This window comes from Bolinopsis microptera, chromosome 13 (assembly GCF_026151205.1).
Source record: "Bolinopsis microptera isolate Bmic1 chromosome 13, MBARI_Bmic_1.0, whole genome shotgun sequence".
Taxonomy (NCBI): Eukaryota; Metazoa; Ctenophora; class Tentaculata; order Lobata; family Bolinopsidae; genus Bolinopsis; species Bolinopsis microptera.
Genome location: NC_087084.1, coordinates 3,657,222 through 3,678,637, shown reverse-complemented (window position 1 = coordinate 3,678,637; position 21,416 = coordinate 3,657,222). Strand labels below are relative to the sequence as shown.

At 38.4% G+C, this 21,416-nt stretch overlaps 2 protein-coding genes across 2 annotated transcripts in view; both read left to right on the top strand.

Annotated features, from left to right (window-relative positions):
* The window catches only part of LOC134825591 (uncharacterized protein DDB_G0287625-like), a 98,814-nt gene that overhangs the window by 71,426 nt on the left and 5,972 nt on the right, over positions 1 to 21,416 (top strand). The window lies entirely within an intron of this gene.
* LOC134825367 (ATP-dependent zinc metalloprotease YME1L1-like) lies at positions 9,209 to 20,639 on the top strand. The gene is made up of 13 exons (XM_063837545.1): positions 9,209 to 9,318; positions 16,539 to 16,728; positions 16,950 to 17,055; positions 17,305 to 17,421; positions 17,632 to 17,748; positions 17,908 to 17,982; positions 18,188 to 18,312; positions 18,706 to 18,876; positions 19,110 to 19,287; positions 19,452 to 19,579; positions 19,842 to 19,941; positions 20,245 to 20,305; positions 20,495 to 20,639. The coding sequence occupies exons 1-13, from the start codon at positions 9,209 to 9,211 to the stop codon at positions 20,610 to 20,612; spliced, it is 1,596 nt and encodes a 531-aa protein (XP_063693615.1). The 3' UTR covers positions 20,613 to 20,639.

Here is a 21,416-nt window from a genome sequence, read left to right as displayed (position 1 = left end):
TTATGCTTTTCCCGACACAAAGAGCATTCTTCCGGAAACAATCAAGGGCACGTCCCTTTAAAATTTTCAAATAAACAATTAACATACTCTTTAAAATCAATATTTGTGGGACATTTTGGGGTTTAACTGGTTAACTCACAAACCCTTCACACAGATTAACCCGGGGAAGGTCTTCTTTTTATTTCAAATGGACCCGCCCCACAAAAAATTTTTTGCATTTTTTGACGGGGGGGGGGGCAAAATTTGGTTTTTGGATTCGGGGTGGGGCCCCGCCGTCACATTAAAAAACTTGATTTTTGGGGGTTCTGTGTATCATAAAAAAATGATCAACAGGGTTAAATTTTAGATTTTACAAAATTTTAGGACGACTGGGAAATTTTCAAAGCAAAAGGGAATTTATGGGGGGGGGACTCATCTTTTCATAAGCGAGGAAGTTTTTTTCAAGATCGCATCCCCACAAGCTGGGCCCTTCTATTAAAAATTCTTAGGGGAAGTGAATGAAGCGGGAAAAAATTTAAATATCAATTTCTAATCTCTGGGGGAAAACGACAAATATTTCCACTAATTCGATTTAAAAAACAAAATTTTGAAGCGCCCAAATTTTAAGGCTAAATAATTTTGGGTTTAAAATTAAAAAATTAAAAAAAGTGTAAAAAAGGAAATTTTCCGGTTTTCCATACAGGGGGAAAAAACTGAGGGAAAAAGGGGCTACCTAGCCCAAAGATGAACCGCGTTGGCGGACGATTGGGGCAGTGTTCACGTATACAAAAAAGACCCATACGCATCAACAACGACCAACGATCGCGTTTATTGATATGGTTTTTGGTGGTAGGGCTTCTGAGAAATCCCCCCCGCGGGTTGGTTTTCCCCCTTACTTTTTTTCGTTTAGAATTTTTTTTTCTACCTATTTTTTTGCTCATATATTTTTTCATGATTGTTGAACCAGGTCCCGGGTCACTCTTGGGAAAAGGGTTTTCAAGTCTTTTTCAAATAACACAACGTTAAAATTTTTTTCCTTTTGTCAATTCCCAAAATTCCCAAAGGTTACGGCTAAAGATCATTAGTTTATTGGCCCCCCAAAAAAAAGATTATGTATTGAATTTAAGGGTACTTTAAACATTATTAAAAACCATTTAGACAAGGGAAAAGATTACTCAGGGGGGCTGCAGAAAGATAACTCACCCCGATTTGCTCGGTAAATTTTCGAGGGGAAAATGGTTTTTATTCAAACAAGGGTTTTTTGATTAATTTTGTTTTTTTTACTCTCCTCAACTGAGGGCATCTTTTTTTCGGATTTTTGAACAAATTGGGGAAAAGCAAATTTTTTCCACTTTTACATTGTTTTTGGGTTTAACACCGCTAAACAAAATTTTTAGTTCCATCCCAATTTAACCCCTTTCACTAAAAACTTTTTATTTTTTAAAGTATTAATTTTCCGCCTTTTATTTAAAAAAAAGCCTACATTGGGGCCCGGGCGTCCAATCAGAAACCCCCGAATTTCCCCCCTTTTTTTAACAAAAAAAAAGTTTTTTACCAAACCACCAAAAAGTTGGGTTTACCAAAATGTTCCCTTTTCAAAAATAATAAAACACTTTTTCAAACCCTTTTATTTGAGTTCATAAACCCCTCTGGGGACTTCCCAAAAAACCCTTTTTTAAATTTATTTTCAGTTTGTCCCAAAACGCGGTAGTTTTAAAATTTTTATTTTTTTCACCTCTCATTTTTCAGGTTTGGGGAGATACCCGACTCCTGAGATGAAAAATATTGAAGACTAACCCAGATATTCAGGGGGAAATCGGCTCTTCTGAGTAATTATTGTTTTTTTCGTGAGACAAAAATTTATTTTTTCACGTGATATTTTTTGGGTATTTTCATGGGTTATCTCGAGGGGGATCCTCTCAACCCAAATTTTAAAAAACAAATTTTTACCGATGCGATTTTTCCAATTAATTAAAAATTTTTTTTTCACAACAAACGGGAAAAATCAACCAAAAAGGCGTTATACACCTTTTTCCTTCTAAAACGAATTCTAAAATTCTTCGCCCCAATTCAAATTTTATTATAAAACGAAAAGTGAAATATATTCAAACCCAATCAGGGAAAGCACAAAGCATGAAGGGAAAAGGTCAAGGGACCAAAATTCAATGGGCAAGACTTAAGATTTCCCCAATCGAAAAAAACCTTAACTGGAAAAGGAAAAGCAAACAAAATTTAAAGGAGCCGGCCTTCCAGAAATCCCCCGCGGGGACCCCTTTTTCTTGAAAATAATTTAACTTTTACCCCAACAAAAGGGCCCCAAGGGGAAAAAGAAACATTTTCGAGGGACCCAAAAACACTGGGTTTTTTTTAAATTTTCCCGGGGGAAAACTTCATTGTCATCACTGACCTGTTTAAAACCCCAAAGGGAAAAAAAAAATTGGGAAAGTCCCCGCGCACTTTGGGACTTAAGGAAACCAAACGAACCCCCAGGGCAACTACAACTGTCCCCAAACATTGTGATAATCCTTTGGGTATTTACTTTACGCTACTTTTAAAAATTAATTCCACATTTGCCAAAAAAATTCGTGACCGTTTTAATTTCATCCGTTTTCTTTCGTGCCTAATTAGAAGTTTGTAAACTAAATTTTCGGGTGTGGCCTATTGAACCAAGTTAAAAAATTTACCTTTAAATTTTTAAAATTTTAAAAAACTACCCCGTTAACTACTTTTCTTTCTTTAGAACTTCAAATAAATTTTTCCCCCTAATTTAACCCACTTCACTCCTAATGACACAAATAAGGAGACAAACCCCGCAATTTTCCCATCCAACAGCACACTAAAAAAAAAGTCCCGCTAGAGACAGATCCGACAACAATTTTTGGGGCAGCCACAAAAAAGACGCCATCCATGAGTAACATCCACCAAACAGGGATGCTCCCCCCAGCGTTTAGTTTTTCTTTCTCTTCCTCCCAAAAACAGCTTTCTATTCAGAGGGGGTTTCCCCCCCAAAAATTTCATTCCCGAACCTCTACACCCCCCAAACCCTTTTTTCACACCCTCTTTTTACGAAGACCAATTAAAAGCCTTTTTCTTCAGGGGGTAAAAATGCTCTATACGTCGGAAAAGGGTGAATGGGGATCACGTATTTTCCCAAGACATTAAATTTTAGACTAGGGGTTTTATAAATTTTGGCGCGAGCGGGGGCACGTGCCGGGAAATGGGCACCACGGGGGAACACGGGGCTGATCACGGGTTGATCGTGAAAAAGGGCGTGGGGTTTTTTTCCGAACCCCCAACGAGTTAGGAACGAGGTATATTCGAGGGGGGAGCTGGAGGGGGGGGTTGGAAAAATTAGGGGGATTTTTTCCCGGTTTCCCCTGGTTTAGGGGTCCTTGCATTTCCCGTTAAATGGGGGGGGGATAATATTGATATGGGTTCAGGGAAATTTCTGATGATAAAAACCCTGAATTCAGCTTCCCCCCCCGAGGGAAACAAAACACCCGATTTTTTTGAATTTTTGAGGGGGTTTGATTTTCCCTTTTATCCTTTTTAAAAATTTCAAATTAAAAAGCCGACTTTGGGGGAAACCCCGGAGGGAAAATTTGGGACTTATGAACCCCCTTACATCGATTTATTGGGGGGTTTACAAAACATTGCTTTTAAAAAAGTTGAGCCCCAAAAACTTTTGGGCAACCGCCCACAGACTACAGACAATTTAAAAAGATTTTGTTGCATTAATCATTATAAAGATTTCTAAAGAATTAAAAAATTTAAAAAAATTTTTTGTATTACATTTTTTTAAATTTTAAAGCATGTTTCCCTTTCTTTTAAGAATCTATAATAATTTAACGTTTTTTAGTAAAGTTTTAAAACAATTAAAAAACTGGTTTTAGAAAGATTTTTTAAAATTTTTTTTGTATCCCTTTTTTTGAAACTGTAAATATGTTTTACTCGGCTTTTTACCTAAAAAGCATTGTCTTTTTGCTTTTATTTCCCTTTTAACTAATAAACCAATTTCCGGGTAGTTTTCTAAAAAAACTTTTTGAATTGCAATTATTGGGCATTTAAACTTTCTTATCTATTCAACAAAAAATTTTTACAAGTATGACTCATATTTTATACAAGAAAAACGCCATTTTTGGGGCGTGAGGAGAGTTAGGACCCCCTCCAACAAAAACCAAATTTTTCCCCTTAAATCTCAATAAATGAAAATTTGTATTTGTAATTATTTAATCTAAAAAGTAGCGTATTTTTCTTCCCCTAACAGGGTTGGCCAAACAGGTACATTCCCCCCCATTAAAAAACTCTATCAAATCATCCTTTTCTGCTGTCAGGAGCAAATTTTTTTAAACCCCACTTCATTTCCCAAAAGTCCCGGGCAAGAGGCAGAAAAAAAAACAATTTCCCCAAAAAAAACAGGGACGAAATATACGTATTTTAGAATTTAAAATTGGGGGGCCCCCCAAAATTTTTGTAAAAAAGGATCAAAAGCTTTTTAAAAGTTTCTGACCCGCCCCTTTCCAAACCTCAATAAATTAAACCGCGGGAGAATTTTTAAATAAAATGGACATTCTCATTTAAAACAAAATAGAGGTTTAACTAACGACGGGAAAAGGCAACAGACTAAACTACCCCCCTGCTATTAAAAAACATGCGCAAAAATTAAAAACAGGGCAGTTTTTACTTTTAAATTTCTTAATTTAAAAATATGTAAATTTTTTGGGGGGATTTTTATTTTTTTAGGGGGGGAATTTTGATTTGGGAACAATTAGTATTTATTTCTAATTAATTTATTTGAGCACCTAAATTTTTCACAGTAATTTTATCCCTGTTATTGTTAAAAGGGAAATAAGGGGACCAAACCCCCCAGACTTAAAAAACACTATCTCGATTTTTTTCTGCTTTCCCCTAATCCAAAAGATAAGATCTTCGGGTATTTACAAAGAACATGCGTCACAAGGGTTTTTTTCCATCTTCTTTTTTTTTTATTTATATAAAAAAAACAATCTTTTTCTACTAACAAAGCATATAAACGTTTTTTTAAATTAAAATTAAAAGGGAAAGAAACATTTTCCCCCCAAAAAAAATAATTCCCAATGAGGGGGCCACAAACCCCCAAAAACCCTTTTTAAAACCCCAAATTACAAAAATAATTATAAATTTAAAAATTTTTAGTGGGAAAGGGAAAAAACCCGGGTTTAAACAGTTCGCAATCAAAACGGGTTTTCTCCACCCCACGCTTCCCCCCTCAACTGCCCTAAAAAAAAACATCATCAACACAACACCACGTGACTCACACAACACCACGTGACGTCCCCCAACTTGCCTTTTTTCCGGTTTCCCCACACCCCACGGACCACACTGCCGGGGGTTTTTTTTTCACCCGCCCCTTTAGTGCGGGAAAGTTGTTTGATTCTTTAGATGGGGTTTTTTGCTCAGTCACAGGGGGGGCGGGTTGGGGGATTGGGGTTTTTTTACCAGGGGCGTATGAAAGGGAAACCTAAACCCAAGGGTGAATGCTAAAAAGGGAATTTTTAAATTTGTTTTAGCGAAACCCGCGGACTTTGGGGGAAAAAGAAAAATCCGCGTTAATCGGTTTTGTTTGGGTTAAAATTAGCACGTTAAATCCTTTAAAGGGGGAAAGGGGATGGGGCCCCGGGAAAACGGGGGCGGTATATAAAGGGGGTTTTGGTTTTTTAGCTGATTAAAATTTAAAAAATTTTTTTAACAAAATTTTTAAATTAAACATATTTAACAAAGAAAAAAACCACCTTTTTGGCAATGCTAAGAATCCCAAAATTCCAAGAACATTTCTTCTTTAGGGACTCAGAAAAGACCCGAAAAATTTTTTAAAAAAATCGCTAGATTTAAACGTTACCCAAGATAAAAAAAGCATTTTTAAAACCAAACCCCCAAAAAAGCCCCTTGCATTTGCTGCAAACTGCTTCTCCTACTTGTCGGACAGCAGGGAATTTTTGGGGCATATCTTAGGGGGAAGTGGGTATAAAAAAAGGACCAAAACCCGGGGTATTTTTCCAAAATACGGACAACATTCTTTTATTTTTTTGATGTTTTTTAGATAAAAAGATCATGATTTGTATAAGGGTTTTTAAAAAAGAACCCCCACAACCTCCCCTTCAGAAAAAAGATTCCTTATTCCCCCTTTTTGCAAATTTGGGTTACTTTTAGGACGCTCGAGGGTTTCAGGGGCTTTAAGGAACCCAAGGTAAGAAAGTAAAAAAAAAAAACCGTCAAAAATTTGGGTTTCACAGTTTCGAAAAACAGCGAAAGAAATCTTGGGGCCGGGGCAACTGAACATGGGAAAATGCATAAAGTTTTTTCATCAAAATCTTTCAACTTAAATTTCCATAATTCCCCAAAAACATAGAAAAATTGGGAATTAAAACCCAAACAAACTTTTCCCTATAAACCGGGTCAAACCCCAGAATAATGTTTTGGTTTTTATTGACAAAAGGGAAACAGTTATCACCGAAATAAATAAAATTTAGCCAAAGCAGTTACAATAATATTTTAAACATATATTACAAAAAATATAAAGGTAAAAAAAAAAACGGCCCCGTTGGGAGATCACCGACCGGCCAAAAAGCCGGCTACTAACCCCTATAAGCCGGGTTATAGCCCGGGTAAAAATTTTTATAAACCCGGGTTTTAACCGCTTATAGCGGTTTTAAACCCCCTTACATTTTTGTTTTAGCGACGGCTTTAAACCGGTTTTTAAGCCGCTATTTGCCGTTTTGGGATTAAAAGGGTTTTTAAAGCCGGTTTTTAAATATTTAAATCAACTACATCGTCCCGACGATGTCAGGGGCCGGGTATAAGAAAAAATTTAGTGGGAAAAAGGCTATTACCGGTTTTTAAACCCCCATTTTGCCGTTTAGGTTTTCGAAAGTGGTTTTAAGCCGGCTAAAAGCCGGTTATAAAAAAAATTAACCAGTTCAATAAAAGAAGTTAAAATTTAAAATCTTTTTAACCGGCTTATACCGGGGTTTTTAAACCCCTTTCGATACCTAAAAAAGCTAATAGCCCCCTTTTTTAAACCCCTAATACCTTTTCGCTGAATTTTTTATGCCGGCTCCCCGACAAAAATTTAGTACGATGAATTAGGGTTTTTATCTTTAACCGCTTTTAGGGCCCGGGCCCATAGCCCCGGGATTAAAAAACCCCTTTTGATACCTAAAAAGGGTAATAGCCGGCTTTTAACCGGGTAAAGCCTTTTCACCGAATCCCTTATACCGGATACCTAAACGGGTAATAGCCGGCTTAAAACCCTAATTTCCTCGTTCAACAACAAAAAGTAACCGGCCTTTCTAACCCCGGGGGAAAAACCCGGGTTATAGCCGGTATAAAAAAATTTTAAAACCCTAAAAGCCGGGTTTTAAGCCGGCTTATAACCGGGTAAAACCGGGCGGGGATTTTAAACCCAAATTCCCTAAAAAACAACTGCAGTGGGGCATAAAAATTTATCTACTTCATTGTCTATCTCTGTTCATTTTAAGCACCAACATTTTCCAACTCCCTCTGTTGATTATTGTAGATTGCCGATCCTTTCTGATACTAATTACATATCCAATTCACCGTCATTCAAATTCTTTTTAGGCACTGAGAGACGAAAGTTGAGAATCTTTGGTACTTTTTATCAAAGCCATAGCTCCCACAACTTAAGGTCCGTTTACCGTGTCAAGGTTGATATCTCCTACCTGGTTCTTGTAATCTCCTTCTCCAGCCAGTTATAGATTGGTTCTTCTCCCACTTGGTTAATGTTGTCTCCATCTCCAGCCAGCTCAAGGTTGATATCTCCTACTTGGTTATTGTTGTCTCCTTCTCTAGTCAGTTCGAGGTTGATTTCTCTTATTGGTTTCTTGTTATCTCCTTCTTCAGTCAGCTGTATGTTGGTATCTCCTACTTGGTTATTGTTTTCATCTTCTCCAGTCACCTCCAGGTTGATATCTTCTGCTTGGTTATTGTTGTTTCCTTCTCCAGCCAGGTCTAGATCAAGGTTGATATCTCCTACTTGGTTCTTGTTGTCATCTTCTCCAGTCACCTCCAGGTTGATATCTTCTGCTTGGTTATTGTTGTTTCCTTCTCCAGCCAGGTCTAGATCAAGGTTGATATCTCCTACTTGGTTATTGTTTTCATCTTCTCCAGTCACCTCCAGGTTGATATCTTCTGCTTGGATATTGTTGTTTCCTTCTTCAGCCAGGTCTAGATCAAGGTTGATATCTCCTACTTGGTTATTGTTGTCATCTGCTCCAGTCACCTCCAGGTTGATATCTTCTGCTTGGTTCTTGTTGTCTCTTTCTCCAGTCGGCTCCAGGTTGGTATCTCCTACTTGGTTGTTGTTGTCGTCTTCTCCAGTCACCTCCAGGTTGGTATCTCCTACTTGGTTCTCGTTGTCTCCTTCTCCAGCAAACTCTGCTCTGGCAGGCATTTCTCCTCCTTGTACCACTACACCATCCAGCTCCATAGTTTCACGTGGTCTTGGTCTTCTTATTCTTTCTCTGAAGACTCTAATTGTTCTTGAGTTGGCCGTGGCGTTTCTAAATCTCTGAACAGGAAGGCTGAGGAGGTGTGTCACAGTATCATCGTAGATCAATGGATTGATTACAGAGTTTATCGGGAGGATGATCATGGAGAACAAGCTGTACCAGGGTGTTGCATCAAGAACATCAAAGGAATGCAATACACAGATCACTATGAATGGAATCCAGCAAAGAAAATCTGTAGTGATGATGATTGTGATTCTCATGTTCATTTTTCTATTCCGCCGTGAAATTTGTTCGTTGCCTCCTGTCTTTGTCAAACTTTTGGATGATCTGTAAGAAATAATGCCTATTACCAAATACGACACTGTAATGAGAATGAAGCACACAAAGTTCAAAGCAAGGATTGTCCATACAAAATTCCTCTGAGGATCTTCTGCTTTGACAAAATACTTAAATAGGCAGACCCCGTCGTTCCCATAAAAGTCAACTTTTGAAATCTTTGTCGTATGGTCCTCATAACCATCATCATGAGAATACATCTCAGACATCATTTCGTTTATCAATTTCCAATCGAGTGTTGTGTGCTTCATTCTGCCAAATATGCTCGAAAGATGGCAAGCAGCCTCTGCTTATTCGGTGTTCCAATCAAAACCTTGAGTTGGTCTGCGTATTTTACCCCATTGACGAATAAATCTTCAAATCTGCTAATGATTGGGATAACAGCAATGGTGATGGATGCTAGGGTCATCATAAGCAAACCTGCTACAACTTGCAGCGATTTCTTCCACGTTGCTTCTCCTGGTATACTCATGGAATGTATATTCCATAAATTCTGGTGAGGCTCAATGCACACATTGCAAATAGAGATATTTGGAGCCTATGGTGCTGAGGACACCAATTACTGAACAGTTGGTGCTTGTAATCCAACTGATCTGCTGAGTACAGTAATCTTCTTTAAAGATTATTCCATCGTAGATTGAGATGCAAAATAGATATCCACCTACTAAAAGATCTCCTAAAGATATAATCATGATGAGAGATCTATTCAACAGAGCCACTGTGGTTTACATTTCTTTAGGGGTCCTGCATTTTTGACAAGGATGACTAAGTTTGCAACGATAGCTAGAAACCCAATCACCCAGGAGAGAACTTTTAACACTGTGCCCTCAAGAATCTTTGTAGAGCACTGAGCGTTACATTCGTCAGATAAATCCATACAGTCGTATGACCCATCACATTTGCTAGTCTTTGGTATGTAAAGTCCACTTTCTTTGCATTTAAAATGATTAGAGCAGCTTTCCTCATCAGAACCATCCCCACAATCATCAACAAGGTTGCATACTTTTGAGAAGTCGATGCACTTTACTTTGTTATCACAGACAAAGTATCTGTTGGTATAGATACTACCAAATGACTTTGTAAAAAAGGCCAGGTATTTATTGTTGGCTATGGTGCCAATTCTGTTGCGATATTGTCCTGGACAAACTTCATATCTGGGAATATTTCTCAATGGACAAGTAGAGTCGGTACACTCACCGGTACAACTAGTGTACACATACAGCTCTCCAAACATGTGGTCACAAGTTTGAGTTTTTTTTGGAAGGATCACTGTAGTTCTGCTTTCCACTCCAAAAAAGTGATGCTTCGGAAAGATGAAAGAGGCATCTGTTTTGCAAGTGTCATTGAAGTTTTGAGTGTTCTTGATCCCCTTTATGCAGTGTGAAAGATGCTTCGTCAAGGTTCTGTCGGTTGTGAGAACAGTTGTGGAAGGTTTTGGTGAACTACTAGACTCGGAGCAAATTTTGTTCTCGTTCCCACAAGTTTCAACTCCATCACAGAGTTGACCGAACTCCACGTATCCAGGCTCGCCCCATAGGCAAAGGTAAACGTTTTCACATATTTTGTCATTGCTGGTAACAAATCTTAACGATTGTTGGAACCCACAGGTGGGCCAATTGTCTTTTTCATCTGCGCCGCTTATGCAATCCACTACTCCGTCTTTCAGCCAGGACAGGGGTATTGGTAATTCCTCTGCCTTTCCGATCCGTCTTTTACACTTTTGTTCTGTCTTGGAGGTGCAATCAAGATTTGTTTCGTCGCTCTTGTCGTTACAATCCTGTTTACCATCACACAGTGAGTGCTTGTGAATGGAGCAGGAGGTAGAGGTGCTAAGACACTGGTTCTCGATATTATCGTCGCACGCCTTTTCTCCCCGACATATCATAAATTTGGAAAAAGAGGACATGTATCCGTTCATAAGACAATATCTTCCAACCTTGGCGGTATCAGAGCAGTTTGTCTGATATGGCGCATAATTCTTGCAATATAATAAATTTTCGTCGTCGTCTTCCTTTCCTAAAGCATACTCCATCTGATGACATCGTGTTATATTTAGAACAGGAACTATTCCCCCTCGTGAATGTTCACAAGTGTACTGTGTCTCGTTGGTAACAGCACAGTTCTCTTCGTCTTCTCCACCTTTGCAAAACTTATAACCATCACATATAAAGCTAGCTGGAAAGTGAAAATTCCCTTGTCCGTAGTAGTTGCAGCTAACACCGTAGTGGTATCCTCCACAGACAGCCTCATCCTCGCAGTCCCAATACTTGCACACTCCATCGCAGACATCCTTGGATAATAATCTTTTTCCACTCTGCAGGGTATCCATTTCATTGAATAATCTTCATCTGAACACCCTGACTCATCTAAAAAGGTATTCACACAATCCTGTTGTCTGTTGCAGTGAAGACCTTTCTCTTTCATTTGAAAGGTTGACAACATCCTCCCTGACTCCAATTCACAGATGTAGCTTCCACATAGAGTCTCTTCATTTGTTATCTTGCCCATTGTCGTCGTGCCGCAGACTTGGTAAAAGTGCTCATCTTTTGAGCACAAACCTAATGCTTTGTTGACTAAAACATTGTGGCCGTAATAAAGATAAGTCAAGTAGAATTCTTCTGAGTTGTGGCACTTGTAGATGGAATGCATATTATATTCATCATATTTACATACATATTTCAGGAATCCTCGTTCTTCTTTTAAACTGCACTCTGTGAGATATTTGGTCTTGACGATTCATGCCTTTATTTAGTTAAGATAAATGTAGGATTATGATAAATGCCAAGAATTCAAATGGAGAACATTCCCTCAAATTTTAATAGTTTTGATTGAAACAACAGATTGTTGTGATAACCTATTCTCAATATAAAAGTGGTGTATTTTCATAAAAATCAACAGCTTGCGTTTGAAAAATCGCCAAATTTGAGAGATTCACCAACCTTTGGCATTTTAAAAATTTACCTTGGAATTCAGACCCATTAGACGGTTGAGGTGGTGGAGAATATTTTGTTGTATACTTGTTAATGACAGTTGCGCTAGAAGCTGTACTACTCTGACCTTTTGAATACGTCCAGGTCCAAAGAATCAGCAACACTAACAACATAAACCTCGTACTAAATTTGTTATAGTTAAGTAAAGTAAGAGAGAATGAATAGATATAAATAATGAAAACTAATTAGCATAAAGTTAAACCTCGCACTGAATTGGTATTATTTAAGTTAAGTTGGAGAGATCTAGTAGTCTACACCTTATACTGAATTAATTGTAGTTAAACTAGAGCCATTGCATAGTTATTAGTTATAATGAAGTAATGAAATGTGTAGAAATCGGAATGGAGTGAATACAATATCTACAAGGATCCTGGGAGTCTCTCTAAAATAGCAGGAATTATTTTTTTACTGGCTTCAAAAAGATTTTAATATCGAACTAATCCTTCAATCTTAAGTTTAATTATTACGAAAGTTACCGGGTACGTGCCAGAATTGTGAGGCAATTATATTGTGAGAACGGAGATTACAATATGGAGGTCTTACCAAACCTTTCCTTTCATATCCAACTTCCAAGTCCTTAACACCCAGGCAAATTAATAAGCAACAAACCAAGTTTAAAATCGTGAAACCAACGAAGACCACAGCAAACTTGGATTTAGTAGTTAGAGAGAGAGAGTCTAGATGTTTGTATTGTATTCGGAACAGACCATTGATCCAGGAGCAGGATCTGAGCCATTGTTCTACGACCAAAGCCAGCTCTCAATATTAAAGAGTGAGGGGCAACTGCTCCATGATCCCATACAACTGTAATAAATTGTAAAATTATTCAAATATTCCTAAACCCTAACCTATGACACTGGGTATGGTTATGGAACATTCCTCATTATATGTTGAATTATTTAGTTGTGAGGCTTTGGTCCTACTTGGCCCACCAAACAGTTGTACCCTCCCCTAGGTTCTGTCTTTTGTATGCCCAGTGTACGTTCTTTTCAGTGATTTTCAGGACTTACACTTGGCAGCCCAGGTAAGCTTGATATCTATAACAATACCTAATAATTTGGTATCCTTGACTTTAGAAATAGCATTACCATTGATGAATATTGATCTAGATTCATCAAGTGGGTGCCGGGTTATCAAAAGGTCTCGTTCATGTACAGGTCTCATTATATTCAGAGGCAGGTTTAAAATCCGGGATTTATTAACATAAAATATCCACACATGGGTTTTAGCCCTCCGGGTGGATATAGATATATACAGCACGGAGGTATATATTCACGTTCGGAAGCTTTTAGATCACAAGTTTATTTTTAGGAATTAATGTAATTGAATAAATATTATTAAATATGGTGAGTTTCTCATGCTGTCAGGTCACGCAATTGTTTTTCCAAGACTTCCGGCCTACAAGCGTTTTAGAAAAGTATAGAAAGCCTGAGACGAAGCATTTTGTTTGAAACCACCTATGTTGTGAGACTGAAGATCGCATAAATTTGTGAAACCAACGAAGACCACAGCAAGCCTAGATTAAGTAGTTTGTAAGTTTGGAGAGAGAGAGTCCAGATGTTTGTATTGTATTCGGAACAGTCCATTGATCCAGGAGCAGGATCTGAGCCATTGATCTGTGACCTTCCATGACGATTAAAGCAGACCGTTTAAGGCATTTAGTAGTTTATAGACACCAACGGGGACGACAAACTGTATCTTTATGGTTATCATGCAAATGAAATACAGGTTTCACTTGCCTCAAAGTTATAAAGATCTTAGCACCAGCCACCAGACTAACAATAGTGAACTTCACCTACTATTGTTAGTCTGATTCTGAGATTTACCTGGGGATCTCAGACTTCAGTGTTCATTTAAAACACGAATGAAGATATGGCAGAATGACAGGCTGAGCGACGCCCAGTAAGCTAAGATCTGTGAAGGTTAATGGCCCTAGAATTGACCTTTGCGGTACACAGGGGGGGGGGGGGGGCCAATGGCATAAATGGAGAAAATGGAGAATTACTCATAGGTTTTTCCATTTTCTCCATAGAAATAGTCTCCATTTTATGCCATTTTATGCCATTTTATGCCATTGAAAACCTGAAAAATTTAGAATTTCGAGAAAAATTATTTAAAAAAAAGATATTTTCGGCCAATAATGAACAGAGTATCATGAAACATGGAGAACAGTGGTTTTCAGAAAAACTTTGAAAAATGTTGACTTAGAAAATGTTCGGTCCGAGTCATTTACGATACGTACCTCCCGTATCGAGAGCTCCCGATTCCGAGCTCGTGTTGCAAAGGGGAGGCCTGCCTTCCGAGATCGCATTACCTCGAGTCCAAAATTGTGTATCGAGGGGAAGGTGTGGACTTCGAAAAACCGAAAAAAAATTTTCGGCAAATAATGAACAGAGTAGCATGAAACGTGGAGAATAGCGGTTTTCAGAAAATATTTGAAAAATTTTGACCGAAAAAATATTTTCGGCTTAAAATGAACAAGGTAGCATGAAACGTGGAGAAAAGTGTTTTTCAGAAAAACTTTGAAAAATTTTGACTTAGAAATTACCCCTCGGTACACAATTTTGGACTCGAGGCTTCCCCCTGGTAATGCGATCTCGGAAGGCAGGCCTCCCCTTTGCAACACGAGCTCGGAATCGGGAGCTCTCGATACGAGAGGTACGTATCGAGAATGACTCGGGCCGAAAATTTTCTAAGTCAAAATTTTTCAAAGTTTTTCTAAAAACCCCTTTTCTCCACGTTTCATGCTACCCTCTTCATTATATGTTATAAGCCGAAAATATTTTTTTGGTTTTTCGGTTTATCGAAGTCTGCACCTACCCCTCGATACACAAATTTGGACTCGAGGCTTCCCCCTGGTAATGCGATCTCGGAAGGCAGGCCTCCCCTTTGCAGTGCGAGCTTGTTTCGACTGTCGAGGATGTAGGTCTCACTTCTCAGTGCCTATTACTCTCCCCTATTACTCACTCCTGCTGTAGCCTGTAGAAATAACTTTACACTAGGCTTGAGTAATTATGAGTTTGCCTGAAGTGTGCCTCTACTAACCTAGTATAAGCATCTAGTAGCCTACTATGAGCTTTCATAAGCTTGTTACGCCCCTAGTAAGCGTAAATAAACATGTTAGGATGTCCAATTTAGGTGTTAAATGGTGTTAAAGATGAAATTTCGAAGACAAAATTCATGGCATAAAATGGAGAAAATGGAGAATTACTCCTGGGTTTTTCCATTTTCTCCATAGAAAAAGTCTCCATTTTATGCCATTTTATGCCATTTTATGCCATTGGCCCCCCCCCCCCCCCCCCCCCCCCCGGTACACATAATTTCACAGCTATTATTTCTGATGGTACACTGTTAAACATAACATCCTGCTTATATTAGTATATTAGTATATTAGTATTAGTATAGTCAAATAGCTTTCTCATAAGGTAAGCGCTGTGTCCCCAATACCTTAGGTATTCAAGTTAGAAAAATGATGTGATCGAGGGTGTTTGCTTCAGTTAATGAATATCCCTAGAGCCCTAGGAAGTGTTTGTTGCTAGCTAGCGTCATTAGATCAGTGAAGAGCATGTGTTGTAGAATGATATTTTCTAAATCCAAACTCTGAGTCTGTCAGTACATGTTTAGATGTGAAGAAATTATAGAGCCATTTGTAAATGATTTTGTTTTCTTCCAAATACTGTAGGGCAAGTCGTGATATCATGGATCGCTTAGGTTGCACCAGGATCTGGTAGTCCTCATAATTCTGCGGCCTTTATGTATCTTCATCTCGCACAACTCTTTAAGAATCTTGTGAGTTTGGCATGTGAAAATTTGCAGCCTTCCAGACATTGATTGGGTCAACGAGGTGTCGTACGTCACCTCAAGATCGGGTGACAAGTGGCTGACCAGGCCAATTGATTGGGTCTAAGGTCACGTGATTACGAACCTGAGGTCACGTGGCTATGACGTCACCAGAGCTTGCTTTCGAGCTCAAGTTATTTGATCAGGCCTTATATGGAATAATGGAGTGGAATAATACAGTGTATCGCGTGTAATTGGATCCAATTATAATAGGAGCTGCGCAATTATTGTTGCATATTGATCAGGTATCACCTTCTGAAACCCAGCAGGCAGCTGGGCCAGAAATTTGAAAAAAGAAGGTTTTCAAAAAAATGAATATCGAAGCGAAAATCATGTAACCCTATGTTTTTGAGGACGCTGAACACGATAAAACTGGTTATAATCATCATACTCAAAGGAAAATTGCTTTAAAATGCACTTGAATGTCATAGATGTTATTATAAGCTAAGCGCCTGAGCGGCTTATCGGGTGGCACCAGTCTCTCTGCCGAATCTCAGTAATTGTAAACAACGACGCAACTAGTTCTCAGCTAATAATCGGGCTTATGAAGGAAAGATCCCAAGTTCAGAAGACAAAAGAAATTTATCCAAATATTTGTTTAAGATTAACGAATACAGATATTAACCAATATCGATGCATGTATCAATATTGCCAGTATTTGAAATACTGGTAATATTGATACATGCCGATAATTTTCAATACATTCCTTATAATTATCTTTCTTGTAAGTAGGAATAACTTAACCAGTTTTCTTGGGAATGTACCACTTTGTGTACATGACACATGTGTTGTATAGCCTAGCCAAGGTCCCAGCAATGAGCTTTGCTGTATTTTTGACAACGATTATAGGTATTTCACTCGAGTTAACCCAAATTCTCGCCCCCAGCAAAGACTCATCAGAGCTGAGGAACGCCACCAGAAACCTCCAACTGATAGCAGACGCGTTCGGAAGAATATGTCTAACCCTCTTCACCTGCGTCATGTTGTACCTTATATACAACTCTGTGAAGTCAGCCGGCAGCAAGAGTGGTGCCGGAGGATTGGGGGGCCTTCTTGGAGAGGACGCTAGTTTTGAGGTATGTTAAACTGGGGTTGGGGGGCCTTCTTGGGAAGGACGCTAGTTTCGAGTTATGTTAAACGGGGGTTAGGGGGCCTTCTTGGGGAGGACGCTAGTTTCGAGGTATGTTAAACTGGGGTTGGGGGGCCTTCTTGGGAAGGACGCTAGTTTCGAGCTATGTTAAACCAATCAGCTTCCAGCAGCTACCAATAAAATCTCTAAATCGTTGTCACGTGACAGGTAATGACGCCCGACTTGACGTTTGAGGACGTTGCTGGTAACGAACACGCTTTACAAGAAATGCAGGAACTTGTCGGTTATCTCACTAACCCTGCTAAATATATTGGTCAGTTAAAATCCTTCTATCTGTGGTTATTATTTAGTGATCGTTCTTACTTTCATTTTATCATATTATGCTAGTAAGTGAGTAAGTTTCCACTCTTAACAATTAAAATTGAGATAAACATCTATAAAATTAAAAGAAGTAGTATCTAGATATGTAATTACAAATTTACAAAAACCTACCTTCACCGGAAGCCCCATCATTTATATTCATCAGCACTCATTAGCAACTAATTAGCAACAACCCTGTCAGAGATGGGATGTGAGATCCCTAAAGGATACTTACTCTGTGGACCTCCCGGTGTTGGAAAGACCCTCATGGCTAAAGCACTGGCTGGTGAAGCCGGTGTTCCTTTCTACTACTCCTCCGGTAATTAAATAATTAATTAATTAATCAATTTCAAATAGCTTTGTTTTACAATTTTCATCATGATGATTATATTATATATAAATATATCGCTATTCCAATATTCTTGTTTTTAAACAAGAATATTTTTATAATTTAAAATTATATTCGTCCCTTATACATGTAAAATCACAAAATGTTTCAAAGCAAGATAACGAGATATTATTTTTACAGGTTCAGGGTTTGAGGAGATATTTGTCGGGGTTGGAGCTGGAAGAGTTAGGAAAATGTTCGAGCAGGCTCAAGCCAACGCCCCTTCCATCATCTTCATAGATGAGATTGATTCTATCGGTATGTTTGGTACCTTTAAAAAAGGAGTTACTCCAGCCTGCCATTTTCAAATTATTTACTGTCTACATTATTCCTAAAGAAGATATAAAAAAGCATAAGCAGTCAGTTTTCCATTTTTTATGGCGCATTAATTTTGACTAAGTAATCCCTTCATCGCAGGTCAAAAACGAAAGATTAACGATCTAGGCTATTCAAATCGGGGCACTCTCAATCAGATGCTGTCTTGTATGGATGGTGAGTTGACTCCTACAAACACATGACACTTCTTTTTGCTCTTTTTAATAAAAGTGTATAGAAACCCCCCCCCCCCCCCCCCCACCTACATACATACTTGAGAATTCTGAGAAAAAATGATTTTCACGCTGAGTGAAGGACAGTGTATGCACTCACTTTATTTCCCCCGGCCAGATTTTGAGAACTCAGTTACAACTCTCCTCAGGTTTTGAGAATAATAACGGGGTTATAGTAATAGCAGCTACTAACGAGCCGGACACATTGGACAGTGCGCTGACCAGGGAGGGACGTTTTGATACCAAGATATCAATCAGGGTGCCCCCAATCAAGGTTAGTTCATGGTTACAACATATCACGTACACTGTACAGTGACGTCATATTATCAGGTTATATGATATTAACAAGTGAAAGGCTTAACTGAGGTCCACAAACTTTAGATTGTGCATTGGCGACTTATACAAGTATTACTGGCCAAACTATCATCTTTCCCTCACTTTTCTCCTAAAATAGATTAATAATTTAATTACCAAAAATCATACGTTCATAAATTTATACGTTCATAAAGCTACGATAAACAAAAATAATGACACCACGAGACATGACGTTACTCCAACTATTATAATGACTCAACTTATTTGTTACACCTCTGGAAGAGTAATGTTAACATCACCGCATCTTTACTAATATATACAACCGTTATTTCTAACGCCTCCCCTTGCTCAGGGACGGCTGGAGATACTGAAGGTTCACACCAGAAACAAAGTTCTAGCGGAGGATGTGGATCTTGAAAATATCGCCACGGCGTGTACTCAGATGACCGGGGCTCAGCTGGCTACCCTGGCTAATACTGCTGCTTTAAGGACTGTGCTAGAGGGCAGGGATGCTATAACTCAGGTGTGGTCACGTGATCAATAATATGGGTCACGTGAAAGATTGCAATATTATTACAATAATAATCAATGAAGATATATAATTATATTAAGAATGAGAAATTTTGATCATTAAAATCGTCCGAGCCTACATTTCTATACATTTTCAGAGAAGCACTTGTACTTGATTAACATGTCATTATTTTAACACTGAACCAAATTAATATTTAACTTATTTAAATAACACATTTAACTTAGGACGATTTTGAGTTCGCGCGAGCACGTCTGCTGATAGGCCACATAAACGAGGATATCGAGGTGTCAGACACCCAAATGTTGGACACCGCTGCCCACGAGGCTGGACATGCACTGTTAACTGTACTCAGAGAGGAGATAACTCAGAGACCTGTTTACATAACCACTATTCTTCCGAGAGGTAGGTTAACCACAGAAAACCATTATCTCTAATACCACCTAAATATTTTTTAAAACAGTGATTATTAGTACCCATCTCGCTTCTCTCAAGCATCTCCAAGATAGAGAATTGCAAAGAATGTTCGCAAAGACGTGGCCGTAACCAGTAATGTATCATTTCTACAGGACGGTCACTGGGCCATGTACAGCCAGTATCAAAAAGAGATCAACACACCGAGAACATTGCTTCGATGATCGCTCAGATTGATATCTGTATCGCTGGGCGTGTCGGGGAGGAGCTTCATCATAATTTTGTGAGCTAGGATTTTATTTTTGTGACTTTGATTTGATCCAGTGCTTCAATAGTGAAGAATATCCTTCCTAAAATTATTGTTTTTATTTCGAAAAGTTTTGATTTCATTTTTAGCAGAATAAAGATTTTACACCTGTTTATCGGATACTTACTTACCCATTTACAAATATCAGTGAAACTCTTAATAAATGAGTTCCGTCATTATGTAGCGACGTGTTAATTGTTTAAATATAGGCTCTCTGTGATCAATTACTGATTTTCAGGTCAAGGGTAAAGTGTCTACTGGGTGTTCTAGTGACATGAAAATGGCAACTTCTTACGCTGAATTTCTGGTTAAGAAGTGCGGTTACAGCGACAGGATAGGTAACAACACAGCTATTAATTTTCTGAATTTTTGTGGTGATTTTAGGATCTCTTCTCCACTTTGATCAACTCATATTAATTTATATTTGATTAACTGTTTTGCGTATAATGTATTGAAAGACATAGCAGAGAGTCTGAAGATGGATTTTACTACCGAACTGTTACCAAACAGTGAAGATGTGAAGATGTGATTTATTAAATGTTAGAAATACAGTTCTGTGCCTTTACAAACATCCAGCCTGCTGGCTTGCTTCAACCTCTATGGTTTTACGCCAGCTGTAATTTTTAAACTCCACTTTTCAGGCTTGATTAAAGCTAACGATGGTGATAAGAACGACCTTACCGAGAAGGTTGTCCATGAAGAGTATAAAGAAAAAATTTTTTGACTAAGTATTTGGGAAATTTATAAAAAATTTAAAAAGTGGTTTTTTTAAAATTAATGTTTTGTAAATTTGAGCGTTTCATCGAACCGGTGCTACGGCCCGGTCAACCAATTGGTAACACAAATTTGTTTGATTATATCTACAATTTGATTGATTGAATTTTCTAACAGTACAGCTCTCATATCCCAGGATCGATATCAGATTGTAAAATCAGACATGATGAAACACAAAAAAGAGTGGAAAGCGCTCACATACATCCTCTACCGATACAAGACCTTGACAGGGTGAGAAGTAAAGCGGATTGTTTACTGTGGAGTACCCGAAAGAGAACCTGGTGATTTACTGCCATCATCATGATAATAATATTTGTTATAGGCCCAATTTTGTGGTTTTTAGACCTGGCATAATTAAGTTGCTTGAATTCGGACTGTTTCTTGAGGAGATTTTTAAGTTTATTATGGCGGTGGAAGACTGAAGAATGTAAATTTGGATTCCAGTGCAAAAGTGTTTAAAATTAGGGTAATTTAATTGCGCCTCAAACTTTTCTAATTTGAAATTTGTGGTGACCCAAAGTTTCTATGAGAATTGTGGCCAGGATATTGTGATTAGGATTTTATTCAGCTTGTTTTTATAGCCTCGGTAGCCTTTAAATTTATTGAGTTAATAAGTAAATATCATGCTACTATTAAAAACTCCTGATGAATAAGGAAGTTGTTTTGATTACATAAGATGATGTCTGCAATGTACATATTTTAATTTTTACAAGTGCAAACTGAGTGAAAAATCTCTCAGAGAAACGACATCCGCATATTTCCTCCCAGATGCGTTTTTTTTCTAAATTCTGTGGCCCGCTCGCAAGTTTGCCTATTTTTCTGTGGCCCGCTCGTTTCACTCGCAAATTTTTAACACTGGACCAATTCACGAGCAGGGACGTAGCCAGGATTTTTCTTTGGGGGGCTGTCCAATCCAGCTGCGCAGCGAGCATGCTGTGGCAGGGGTATGGGGGCGCAGCCCCCAGCGGGGTCCAGGGGCGGAGCCCCTTGGCGGGGGCTAGGGGGGCGCAGCCCCCCGGAAAATTTTTGCGAAATAGGG

Coding starts and splice junctions, on each gene's coding strand:
- LOC134825367 (XM_063837545.1), top strand. CDS start 9,209: ATGGTGATGGATGCTAGGGTCATCATAAGCAAACCTGCTACAACTTGC. Junction 19,942..20,244: donor CGGTTACAGCGACAGGATAG/GTAACAACACAG, acceptor TCCACTTTTCAG/GCTTGATTAAAGCTAACGAT. Junction 20,306..20,494: donor GAGAAGGTTGTCCATGAAGA/GTATAAAGAAAA, acceptor ATTTTCTAACAG/TACAGCTCTCATATCCCAGG.